The following is a 13,352-nucleotide window of genomic DNA, read 5'->3' as shown; positions in this document are numbered from 1 at the left end:
CCCCAAACCACAAATCGTATGAAGTCCTTCCCAAGCCTCAACCTCTTCCTGGCTCCATGGGATCTCAGCCTCCAGAGGAGAGTTAAAACCCTTGGTGTCAGACCCAATTCCTATGCAATCAGGTCCTAGCCTCCTGTAGAGTCAAGTATCGTCCCACCTCCCATCCTCCATTGTGTGTCTTCTTCTGGTCTTATCCCGCCAGACCTTTTCTCCCTCTTTTTCTTCTCTAAACCCTTCCAGTGCCTCCCCATTTTCTTCTCACTGTACAGATCCCTTTGGATTCTAAGATTTAATGCACAGGACGTTGAGTGGAAGAGTAACTTTCCACCTTCTGCGAATCACACTCCCGTTGGGGCACTCTGGAAGCCCAGAACCCATTTTTTTTTTTAAAAAGCCTTTAACTCAACTCCTCCTAAGTTCAGATTTTGGACCACTTTTTCCCTTCCGGTGGAATGGGCCTCCATTTTTTAGCTCTCGGGAAGAATGCACAGGTACAGGAGCTGGGCACGGGTGGTCTGCTCCATGTGCCATTGAGATCCAGGGACATTTGAGTCTTAAAGACCTTCAGCATTCCGAGGGCTGGACTTTGGTCTCCACCTCAGTTCCATTTACAAAGTGCCTGCTGTGTGGCTGACTCCAGGCCTGCCTTTCTTATTCATTCAGTGGGGTCCCAAGAGTAGTTGTTGTTCACCTGACTTTATAGACAAGAAAACAGTTCAGAGGGCTCTAGACACTTGCCCAAAGTCACAGAGCGTAAAAGAGACGAATGGACTCTGGACTCCACGTGCAGTGCTCTCCCCGCCCCACTGGAGCTGGCTCCCACACAGCTGCTTCCTTCAATTATCCAGACTCTCCGGTCCAGCAAACTCTGGTATCTTCCCTTAAACATCACATCTTCAGGCCTCCTGGGTCACTTCCAACCGGATTTCACCAGAAGACAGTTCCACAGAACATACCACTAGCCATTCCACCCAGAAATGCACCTCTCTTCCTTGGAAACTCTCTCTTTGCACTAGAGGCCTCAGAAAATCGAAACCAAATTTTAACTGATGATTTACTGAGCTGAAATTAAATACAAAATATCACCATCTCTCCTTCTCTGTAACCCATTCCCACTTGGTTTTGCCTGGAACTTTGTAATTGCTTATGTTTTTTGAGAATAGCTTTTTTTTTTTTTTTTTTCCCTTATTCTTCGATGGCCTACAGTCGAATGTAAAGGAGTTCTAACCGGTCATTGTTTCTCTACCCCTTCCAGATAGACCAACCAAGAGGCTGGGAGGCTGGGGCAGGTGGGCACGTGATAACCTCCTGGGGGTCCTACATAATAGCCACTTCCTTCAAGCAAGATGGGGGCAAGCTGAGTGGTTAAAGACTCCATCCAAGTCCTATGGGGCTTAAAAGCACCACCCAGTAGCACCACCTTCTAAAGCTATCACAAGGGTAGTTTGGGTACCCTTCTTCTCCATCGAGCAAGTCCCAAGTTGGTTGTGGGTGTGAGCTTCCCAATCTCTCCCCCAGCTCTTTCTCCTCTCCATGACAACCCTCGCTGCAGCAAATTCTGTAGAAGCTGAGCATGGACTCTCCAGTCTTCAAAGAAAAGAGGACTATTGTATTAATGGAGCACCAGATGCAGAAGAATTTCAGGAAGGCAAGATGAGGTGCCCAGAGAAGAAGGAAGGTGTGTTATTGACAGCTTAGGAGACCTGTGGGGAAAGAGGACTTGAGAAAAGCACTCGGTTGCAACGTGCTCTCCCTAATTGCTCCCCGGATGGCCTACCCAGGAGGGACCAGGCTTTAAGAGAACTGCCAGAAAATGGTAAAATAAGACTTACTACCTTCACGCCACCAAGGTAAGTATGAAGGGCAGGGAACGGAGACATTTCCTGGAGAAGAATGAGGCCAGCACACGTATCGATCAAAGGTCCCATTACAAAAGGTCCCTGTGGGGAGAAAAGGTCCTGGATGAGGGCCATGTTGAAGCACCAGGGCCACCGATGGAGGCAAAATCTCCTCCCTGGCACGGGAAGCTGGTGTATCCTATGCAGGAACTAGCATGGGAGTCCCACTCTCCAGATACATCAAGGATGAGGAACAGTGTGGGGAGGAAGGAATGCTTAATGCACCCCCGAGCTCTGTGGCTTTGTCTACTCAACCTGACCTCTGGCAGCGGTCCCGTCAGTTATGTCCATGAGCACGTCATGCTGATGCTGGTTTATTTTACATAGACTGAACTATCACACAAACTCAGGGTCAGGAGGGCACTTGGAGGTTTACCCAGTGCCTTCTGTTCCATAACTCACTACAGAATTGTCAAACCTTCATCAGTTAGATGCTGGAACACCCTGACTGTGAAATGCACAATATGACCCATGAGTACAGGGGGGTCCAAAACTGAGGTTCTTGGTTGCACATATCCAACACAACCCACAACCTCTGTAGGGTCATATTTCTCGATTTGAAGACCAACTCAACAGTCATAATGAGGCATTTGCACCACCTCAAATTCAGGGGACGATTTGCACCCTGGCACTTGGCGAAGAGATGCTGAACACACAGGGCCCTGCCTTATGGACCTCCTGGAATGAAAGGAAGGGTTTCAGGTTGGATCCCAAATTCCCATATTGCAAGTTCCTCACTCTTGGGAACTAAGCATAGTTCCTGTCTGCTCCCTATTGGGGGTAGCATGCAGGGGCCACTCAGGTTGAACAACCATGTTATTGGCATCAGGATCTCACAGATGCAGATCTGCCAGCTTATGAGCTGGCTCAGGGCATCTTGTCGACCCGGATGCCAAGTGTTAGCACATGGTCTGTGCGAAACAATGTTCACCTGGCCAAGCTTCTCACGGCAGGATTCCAGAAAAAGAGAACATGCCCTACTTTGATTTCAGAAAGCAGTATTCCCTAAAGTGAGGGGTGTTTCTCATAACAGATACCAAGCCCTGATTGCCACCAGACTGGGCTGAAGAAATAGTCAGAGGGAGAGGGATATGGCTTGAAGGTTGGGACTCTTTGAGTCAGGAAAAAGAAGAGAGCATTTATGGTATCCTGTCCTCCACTGAGCCGCTGAATGAAATCATCTGAAGGCAGCCAGGAGAATAAGAAGAGGCCAGATTTCATCATTCAAAAAAAAAAAAAAAAAAAAAGGAGGGAGTGAATCTGGACATATCTGAAGAGTCAGTATGCGGGCAGGAGAGGCCATGGACTGATCAAACGATGAACATATTTGCTAGAAGGCTCTAACCCTAGTCTAGACCTGGCTAGGAGAAATGTTGGACCTCCTCCCACCCACCTACCCAACAGAGTCCCAGGTTAATCTATGACAGTGGCTCAGGTCATGCGATTTGGTGGTGAGTGTGGTATCACATCTATGTATATACCGTCCCATGTACTCTTTTACGATGAGAGGCGGGGATCTCTCCTCCCTTCCCTTGAACCTGGGTAGGCTTTGGTAACCACCTGGTACAACTGAACATGGGAGAAATAGCTTCTGAGGTTGGGTCATAAAAGGCAAGATGGCTTCTGGTCATGCTTGGGAAGCCTCACCACCATGCTGGGAGGAAACTTGTCTGTATGGACAGGCCACTGAGAGTGTTCTGGCCAATGGACTCATGGCTGGGAGCCACAATCAGCCATCTGTTTTCAGTGCAAACAAGCCTTCTGATGATTCCAGCCCCCAAACACCGAGCCTTCCAGCTAAATGCCAGACACCGTAGGGCAAAAACAAGTCATCCCCACTGTGCCTGGTCTGAATTCCTCACCCACAGAAACTGGGATGATGATGATGACTGCATTAAGCTACTGAGCTTTGGCGCTATTTGTTACACAGCCACAGATAACTCATACACCTGCTTACCAGAAGGTTCCTTGAGCAGGTCTCTCAGACACTTCTCTTTGTATTGAGCCCACTTGCGAGTTGTTTCCTCAAGGAGGGATCCTGTAACCTGGGCAGAAGAAAACCATGGTGACTCCCAGTTTACTTCAGAGGTGGCCTTGCGACCGTTCCAACACAAACTTCAAAACTTTCCACTGAAGTGGCCATAATGGCCTGAACCAAGAAATAAGACTTCTTTGGCATCTTATATTCTATCTTAAAGGTGCACACAAATCTTATGTTAACTCCATAATCCAATCATATTGGTTTTAGTACAGATATGAAAGACTCTCTTAAAAAGATTTTATTCATTTGACACACACACACACACACACACACACACACACACACACACAGAGAGAGAGAGAGAGAGAGAGAGAACAAGTAGGCAGAGCAGCAGAGGAAGAGGAAGAGGGAGAAGCAGACTTCCCATTGAGCAAGGAGCCCGATGCAGGACTCAATCCCAGGACCCCAGGAACGTGACCTGAGCTGAAGGCAGAAGCTGAACTGACTGAGCCATCCAGGCACCCCTGAAAGAATTTTCCCCCCCCCAAAATCTTCAAGTGAGGTTGATATTTTAAGAGGAGGCAATATGATCTTCCTGGATGTCACACACAATGAGATTAACAGTTGCATGCTGCTAAGATTATGTGAATCTCAAGAAGAAAAGTTCCAGTGGGAAGAGCTCCATAATGTGTCAGGGGAAGGCTGGGAGAATTGTGGGTACCTGTGCCATCCCACCTGGCTGACTGAGGGTCCAGAGTCAAAGACTGGGTAGAGAGATGCTCTGCTACCATACTGAGACCTTGGGTTTTTTCCCCTTTCTGTCATTAACTATTCCCTCCCATAGAACCTTAAAAATACAATATGCATGTTTGGGCTTTCCAGATAATTGAGTTGTCCAACAACATCTAATTGTGTATCTGTACCACTCGTTTTGTTTCCTTTTTAACACAATAGGGGGCTTAAAGGGGTTTTCTCTTCTTCAATTGACTCCGCTTTATTGAACACCTGTTAAGTGCCAGGCTTTGCATTAGGGAGGAACTAAAGGGGATGAGGTGATGGAGAAAACAGAGCTTCTGCCCTAAAGAACTTAGAATCTGCTAAAGATAAAATAACTGTATAACTGGCTGACAGTCAAAGTCAAGTGATGTTCATACCCTATTGTTCTCTGATCCTGAAGAGTTTCATCCCCTAGTGGCTTGGTGTTGGCAGAATCAGCCACAAACCAGAATCTGGGAGTTGTCCTTGGCTCCTTCCTCCACATCATCCAACCAGGCACTAGATTCTGTCCTACACCTCTCTCCTGTCTAACCCTGCTTCCCATTTCCTCTGCCTCTGGCCTGGTCTACACTGCTCCAGAGAGAGAGGTCCACAGGGCTGTCCTGCCTAAAGTCTTCCCCTCATGGCCTGTCAAGTTGAGATGACATCTCAGCCACCCCAGGGCCAAACCTCTTGACCCTAAGTCTTGTTCCTCTGTGACTCCATCTTTGCCTTTCCCACTGGCCCTCCCTTCTACCCTCATCTTCATCTTCTCGCCCCCGAAGGCTCAACTCCAGCCTAATGACCCCCCCCAGTCACACTTGACCACCTCTGTCACTGAAGTCTTGAGCCAGGAACCCTTCTTCCCAGGGCCCTGTGACTCCACACATGACTAAGTCCTGTGTCCCATCATGATGTACCATCATTGGTGGTTCATTCGTCCAACTCCTTCGCTACCCCATACATTCCTTGAGGGCCAAGACATGACTTTCATCTCTGAATACAAGTCCCTAGCACTAGCCAGGAGTTACTGTCCTCAATTTCCAGCTAAAGAAACAGAGGCACAGGCATGGGGTGGAGCTGAAGGTGGGGAATGAGCATGGGAGGGGCTAGATATGTGATCTGGGATAAGGTCACCCAGTTCAGTTGGCTTTGAGACTTTGTGTCCTCTCACAAGGAGGTAAAAAACTCAAATACTTTCTTGGGCCAGGTAGACAGTCTGAAAGAATGAGGTAAGACACAGGTAGCAACAGGTGAAACAAGAGGGAGTGGAGAAGCCCAGTGTTAACTAGGGAGATGATCCATCAAATCTCACACACACACACACACACACACACACACACACACACACACACACCCCGTCTATGAGCCCTGTGGACGTCAAGCTTCCATGTTCTGAGTCACTAGTATAGTCTATCCCCTCCCTCCTCTGCCCAGCATGGCCTACCCCCCCAATACTACAGAAGGCACGATGACACCTGTGAATAATTCCTTTGCATCCCTTCCAGAGAACCACACAGACAACTTTTTGAAGATCTGGTAGAGTCATAGGTAGACCAGAGATTACCAAATGTTCTCAGGTCATGGCGCCCTTGGTGACTCGCCATTTTTCCATAGTCCCCCTGAGCCAAAAGAAAGACCTGAAGTCCAATTTTTTGAGTAGGTAAGGCCAAAGGACGTCAGTATTCGCAACCTAACAATGCCTACTGGAGATTGCACAACTTCCCAAACTCGGGGATCCGCTAGGACACCACCTTGATCCACATGGATGTTTGTGCAGTACTTGCTTTTCAGTACAGCAATTGCAACAAACAAACGATCAAACAAAAAAAACAGCTTTGCAGAGATACAACATCAGCAAAGGGAATGGGGCACGATCTAATGCTGAAACCAGGAACTACCTTGAGCTAGTAATTCCCAGGTTCTGGCAGATGTCATGGGTCGCTTTGCTTCCCTTGAAAAATTAAAATATCGGGGCACCTGGGTGGCTCAGTGGGGTAAGCCTTTGCCTTCGGCTCAGGCCATGATCTCAGGGTCCTGAAATCGAGCCCCACATCAGACTCTTTGCTCAGCGGGAAGCCTGCTTCCCCCTCTCCCTCTGCTTGCCCCTCTGCCTGCTTGTGATCTCTCTGTCAAATAAATTAAAAAAAAAAAAAAAAAGAAAAATTAAAATACCTTACAGCACCCCTGTGAGCTCACAGTGGTGCCTTGAGGCACATTAGCACAACCATCTGGAAACCATGGGATTAGCCAATAAGTAATAACAATGATGATAATGATGAGGAAATAATTGGCATTTACCCTTAGGCTTCAGTTTCCAATAAACTTTCAATCTCCCACAATACCTTCTGTCTCTGAGTTACAGCACAAGAGTCACAAAGGGAGTTTATTAACACACTGTTTAGGAAATTCAGCTTCCCGAGGGGACTATAACTGGATTCGTATTATTTTTCACACGTTCGGCAAAGAAGCCGAGAACCAAATCATCAGCTTCCAGAATCCTCCAAGCTGCCAAAGTTAGACACTTTCTTGGATAGAGAGCTACTTATATTGTCAGGGACATCACTGGAACTGGCCAAGGAAGAGACAATAAAATCAGTCATGCATGTGAGCTGTGTCCCTGGACTTACTCTGCCCTCTTCCCCTGCCCTTGCCATGACTGATGGCCATGGTCAGAAGAAGGGGAAGGAGAAGGAACCCTACAAAGCACCAAATTTGTTCAGTTCAGGGGAGCTGGACAAACAGACTGTCTTCCCAGTTACTTGTTCCAAAGACATGAAAAACACAAGATAAGACGATTACATCCAGATCCAAACAAGGTAAGGAGGCAAAGAAATAGCACGAACAGATGTTTTCTCTTTTTTGTTTTTTTAAGATTTATTTATTTATTTATTTATTTATTTATTTATTTATTTGACAGACAGAGATCACAAGTAGGCAGAGAGGCAGGCAGAGAGCGAGGAAGGGAAGCAGGCTCCCTGCTGAGCAGAGAGCCCGATGCGGGACTCCATCCCAGGACCCTGAGATCATGACCTGAGCCGAAGGCAGAGGCTTAACCCACTGAGCCACCCAGGTACACCCAGATGTTTTCTAACTGGAAAAAAATCAACTTGATCTTGATTCCTCTTTCGCTTGAGTGGGCAGCCAGCATCAATGCCCACCTTGGCTGAGAAAGCAATCAAGGGAAAGGGAAAAAAGACCTTCTGTGAATTGCTCTCAATCCATTTTACTGTATTCTTTGTTCAAGAAGGCATACGCCTCTCTGTAAATCAAACACAAAATTGCAGGAGAGCCCCAAAAGGGGAGAAGGTGGAATCCTAATCTTAGTATCAGAAATGACCGTCTCCTTCCAGCCTCTTCTATCTGGGCACATGCTTCCGTTTATTTTTTTTTTCTTTCCCTTTTTATTTTAACTGAAAAAGGAAATCATCTAGTTTCATGCTTCTACCAGAAGGTGCATTGTGAATATACATCCATTTCAAGAGCCATACTTCTAAAACATCATTTTAACAGCTACGTGATGTTCGGTAAGGGAATAGGATATGATTCAGTTTTCAAATCCTCCAGCATTGAACACTTACATGGGCCAAGACGCTTGCTAATATAAATTCTGCTGTACTGGAAATATTCACAATTAAACATTCGAGCACATCTTTATTTTCTTAGGAGAAATTCTTTCAACTGGAATTTCTGGGTCATTGAATATACACATTTTTAAAGGGTTTTGATAATGGACTGACAACCTATCCTTGCCGAGTTTTTTTTTTTTTAATTTAAAAATATGCACCTTTTTACGCTCCCCTTGGCAATGTAGGAAAGAGCCACAAATTCACTTCTTAATGAGCCTGAGAGAGAGAGAGAGAGTTTATGTTTTTCAAAGCCAAAGCAACTGTTAATTAACTTAAATGAGTCTGGTGAGGGGGTGGGGGGTGGACTGCTTGAATTTAGAAACTAAACTATCCCTGAGAATTTCTCATTAAGTGAATTTTTAGGAAGACTTCCTGCCAGAAAACACGCCACGGTCATTTATATTCCATGCAGGGAACGCGTCTGTGAACAAAATCCATCACGAATGTCTAGCAAAGCCTTGTAATGTAAACATCTGGGGGAAAACTATGGGATTTAAGACCAAGACCCGAGAAGGGGGGGGCAGGGGTCATCAGGGTTAGGGACGCACCCTGGGGGACCGACGGACCGAAGAGGTTCTGAGGACAGATGGGGTGGCAGGTGGGGGAGGGGGCACTGCTCACAGGGACATTATTGATTAGGAACATGCTAGATGAAAGGGAAAAGGTGTGGCGTTGTCAGCGTCCTACACCAGCCTGAAGCACTGAAGATTTTGCGAGTGTAACATACACATAGTCATACGCCCACAGCTGCCGCGGCATGCTGGGGAAGAGAGAACCCAGGGCTTGCCTCTGGGCAGAGGAAGTGGCCGAACTCACAAGTCACAGGATGGCAGGTGACAGTCATCTAACAGGGCTTGGCACCCAGTGGGCAATGCACGAGCACCAGTGCACGATCGTGTGCAGAAGGGGAAGGAAACTAGACAGCTAGCTGGAGGGGTGCACTCGGTTGGAATATGAGCTCTCTGAGTTCTGTATGGACTGTCCCAGGAAGGGTCCTGCCCCTATCGGGCTGGTGGTTCATCCAGAGGCTGCTACCACCACAGGGATTCCATGAAACCACCTATCGGGCTCACATCCTCGGTGTGTGAGGGCTTAAAGGCAGCCTCTGGGAGAGATCGGACACAGAGAACTTGGCAGGTGTTGTCTGCCTGTCTGGTTCCAGGTTAGCACCAAAGAAAACCTGATGAGGTGAATATTTACAGCATCACGGCACCACGGCTCTCCCTAGATGGGGGCAGGAGGGATTTGGAATCTCAATGTCCACACACACACAGACGAACTCCACCCATGGACCAAAGGAGAAAAAGAACCCTTCCTCAAGCCACTTTCGTTACCTGCATTTTTCGGGTGAATGGGACTGGGGTTCCTTCATGTTAGGGTCCAGCATGAAAAAGGAACCTCCAATGGGAAAGGGGGCAAAAGTCTAGTCTCCCTGGATAAGATTAAAACAAGCTGAAAGTGCCTGGGTGGCTTGTTTGGTGAAGTGTCTGCCTTTGGCTCAGGTGGTGATCTCAGGGTCCTGGGATTGAGTCCTAAATTGGGCTCCCTGCTCAGTGGAGAGTCTGCTTCTTCCCTCTGCCTCCCCCTGCTTGAGCTCGCTGTCTCTCAAATAAACAAATAAATAAAACCTTTAATGAAAAAAAAAAAAAAAAGAATAAAACAAGCTGCCAGAATGCCCACCATGTAGGTTGGGTCACACACATTGTAGGACACAACCTTGAAGCCCTCAAACATCACACCCTAGGGTTACTGTAGCCAACACAGAAAAGTGTTTTCGTCTGTAAGTGGATTAACAGGAGGGACTCCCTCGAGGGGCACGAAACAAGTTAATACAAGGGACGCACCTGACACTTGCCGATAGCACGATACTCTTTAAGTCTGATCCCATGTTTGTTAGGGGCAAAAAAAAGCATAAGTAAAAAAATAGCAGAAAAAGGTCTGGGAGTTTAAGCCCCCAAAGGCGAACGAGGGTGATTACTGGGCAGTGGGAATACAGTGATTCGTAGTTGGTATTTACACTTCTTTGAAGTTTATACGTTCACTTTTTTAAACCATGGCCATTCTATATTTTTATACTAAGAAGAAAGGAAGGAAAGAAAAGGAGAAATGCAAGAAGAGAAAAACCCCTCACAGTCCATCAACCTTTAAATACTCGGGTCTGAGAAAATTGTAAAAGCAGACAGGAGGCTATCTGGGACCAGTTTAAATGCTATGCACAGAGTTCATGATGACCCTGGAAAATGCTTACAAAATAATGTAAAGGGGGAAAGCCAGGATACAGAACACTTTCTGCGTCATAATTTCAGCTGCTCAGAAACACGCATAGAAAAAGGATTTGCAGGAAATATGCCAAAATAGTAACAGCGATGACCTCCGGATATTAGGCTTATGGTTAATCATTGCCGCCTCAATACTGTTTTATATTTCCCAAATTGCCCGCGACAGCCCAAAACTGCTTCTGGGATCCGAAAAGATGCAGAACTGACCCTAATAGCAGACACCATGACAATCCAAATCATAAACCGCTCTTACTTGCTTGATGGAGACCAGGACCAGCAGGGCGAGCATGGGCCTCGCAGGGGCCGGGGGAGAGCGCTTCCTGGAGGGAGGGGGAGGCCTGGCCCCCCGGGCAGTAGCAGGGGTGTCCATGGGCAGCAAGTGGACTCGGGGCGGGGGATCCCGCTTTCCTTCTCCCGGGCGCTGCCTCGCCCGGCGCCGGCCTCACCTTCCTCCCCCTGCGAATTCACAGGCGCGGGCGCGTTTCTCGAACAGTCCAAGATGGACCACAGGCGGCGGCCTCCTGCATTCCTCCAGGCACCGCGCGAGGAAATGTTTGCACAAACCCTCTCCACGCCGCGCGGAGAGCATCTGGACGGGCTAGAGCCACCTACCGATGATTCTCCCGGGTTTCCCATCGGCGGTGGCTCATCCCCCGCCCCAGCACCACCCCCCCACCCTCACCCCAAAGGCAGGGAGATTTTTCCCAGACCTTGCCCCAAGTCAGCTGCGCTCCAGGGACTTCCTCAGCAGAGGCCCGCCCCGGAGGAAAAGCCAGGGCCTGGGTGTCCGGGGGTTCTGCTCCTAAAACCCAGCTCAGGGCACGAGGACCGCGGGCCAGAGCCTCGGGTTCCAACCCCTGAGCTGCCAGCCAGCTGTGCGGTGGGCGTCTTGGAGAGGGAGGCACGTTTCTTACCCAGACCCCCAAGGGCAGGGTCTCCTTCGGGGGAGGGGTGCTGTCTATGCAAACACTTGGAGGGAGAAAGCGGCTTGGACTCAGGATCGTGTCTACCCAAGAGCCCGGGACGTGCGGGAAAGCCAGACAGCCCTCTGGATTGCCCCCTTGCGCCCCCGGCCCACCTGGCAGAGGCTTGCCCCAAATGCACCCCGCCCCTCGCCCCATATTTGTGCAGACTCAGCAAGTGCGCATGTGCAGAACCTTTCAGCCCCAGACCACCTGCTTCACGCATCCTCACGACAAGAACGTGCGGGGCATGACGACTGCTCCACCCAACGGTTGGGAAAGTGAGGCACGGGAGAGGTTAGGTTGCCGGCCCACGGCCACACAGCCGTGAACGGCAAGGCCGGGAGACCCAGCTATCCCCCGACACGGCTACCTGGTCAGGTGCTGATCTTCCCTTAACTCTCCCGGGGCCGTCCTCTTCCCAAGCGAGCTCCTCGCGGGGCCTCGGCTCGGCCCTTCTCGCCAGACCTCTCCCTGCGCAAGCTTCCCAGCCTCCAGACCGGAGACCTGGACCCGGGAGGAAGCCATCCTGCCTGGCTGAGACACAGGTGGGCTAGAGACAAGAAGATCCTGTTTTCATTTAGGCTAGTTTTGTTTTTCTCTCCATTCCTGTTGGACGGAGGAGCTCCTCTTGGCTGACTTGTCTGAGTGAATGAATTCCGGACGGTTGGTGAAAAACAAGTAAGAATCACTTCCTAGAAGCACTTGGCAATCTTAAGATCCCGCCCGGCCACGTGGCAAGATTTTAAAACTTAGCGGACAAATGCTCCTAGTGAACAAAGACCCCCCAAACGGACAGGGACAATAGTACAACCCCTGGAATCAGCATGGTCGTCTCCGGGACAGCAGGACAGAGAGTGCCTGACAATGCTCCGATTCTTTTCCTTTCAGCCAGAAAGCCATTCTGGAACCCCACGATAATGACTGCGTCTTCCACGCTGCACACTGGCAAAGGAAATGCCTGCCCTGGTAAGAATATTCTAGCTAATCTCTTTGAACGCTTTCTCAAAAACTTTCTTTTTCTGAAGGGAGAGGGGTTGGGGCTGCGCACGACCTCCCTGCTGTTGGACAGATGCCATCTAGTGATGAGATGTGATAAATCTTCTTCCCACGAGACAGGTGGCCAAGCCCACAAACCAGGGCTCACAGGACACGGCCCTCTGCCTGCGCCAACAGGAGGTAGAGAGTCAGAGGGACTCACGTGGCACCACCCTTCTCTCCTACCTGCGGAGTCTGCAGGTGTATCGGGGGGGTCCTCAGCTCAGCTGCAATCAAGGACCTGTGTTTCAGACACCACATGGCCTTTTCCGTGACACTCCTGCACTCCGTGACATTCTTGCATCAATGTCCTCTGCCCGAGAAGCGACTGTCCCCCACTTCCAGAGGGCCCCCTTGGTGAGGGCAGGAATGAGAGTGCCACAGGGTATGCTTGCCAGCTTTTGAGGCCCCAGGACGGTGCTGAATGCCATGCCCTGTGGGGTGGGTGCCGCCCGCCCCTGCTCCCCCCAGCACTTCGGCCCTGGAGCGGACTGCCGGCACCTCGAGTCTCCCAGTCCCAGAAACAGGGCGTTGTCCTTGGCAGTCCCTGTGTCCGTAGGGCTGGGCAGGGAACGGACTGTGCGAGCCGTGGGACTCCCCATTTCGGGCACCGACACTGAGTACCCTGATGAAAGTGAAAGGCGAGGGTGGGGCAGACTCACCCAGACACCTGCCCAGACGCCCTTGGTCTTCAGTGGAGCACCAGCGCCCTCCGCAAGAGCCAAAAGGTGGGAGGAACCTGAGAGTCTGTGGACTGGTGAACGCACGCACACAACGTGTCTGTCTGCAGCGTGAGATGCTACTGAGCA

At 49.5% G+C, this 13,352-nt stretch overlaps 1 protein-coding gene across 3 annotated transcripts in view; it reads right to left on the bottom strand.

The window, feature by feature from the left end:
- GLP2R (glucagon like peptide 2 receptor) overlaps window positions 1–12,559 on the bottom strand; it is a 43,407-nt gene extending 30,848 nt beyond the window's left edge. For 2 of the 3 annotated variants that reach the window (XM_032322238.1, XM_032322239.1), the window contains exons 1-3: window positions 10,797–11,117; window positions 3,856–3,943; window positions 1,836–1,940 (exon numbers count right to left, since the gene is read on the bottom strand). In XM_032322238.1, coding sequence (XP_032178129.1) covers window positions 1,836–1,940; window positions 3,856–3,943; window positions 10,797–10,913 — 310 coding nt within the window. In that variant the 5' untranslated portion in view covers window positions 10,914–11,117. Of the gene's footprint in view, window positions 1–1,835; window positions 1,941–3,855; window positions 3,944–10,796; window positions 11,118–12,319 lie in introns of those variants that run through there. The other variant, XM_032322240.1, reaches the window with a different exon arrangement.
- Between the last annotated feature and the right edge of the window lie 793 nt (window positions 12,560–13,352).

This window comes from Mustela erminea, chromosome 18 (assembly GCF_009829155.1).
Source record: "Mustela erminea isolate mMusErm1 chromosome 18, mMusErm1.Pri, whole genome shotgun sequence".
Taxonomy (NCBI): Eukaryota; Metazoa; Chordata; class Mammalia; order Carnivora; family Mustelidae; genus Mustela; species Mustela erminea.
This window is presented reverse-complemented; position numbering and strand designations above follow the sequence as displayed.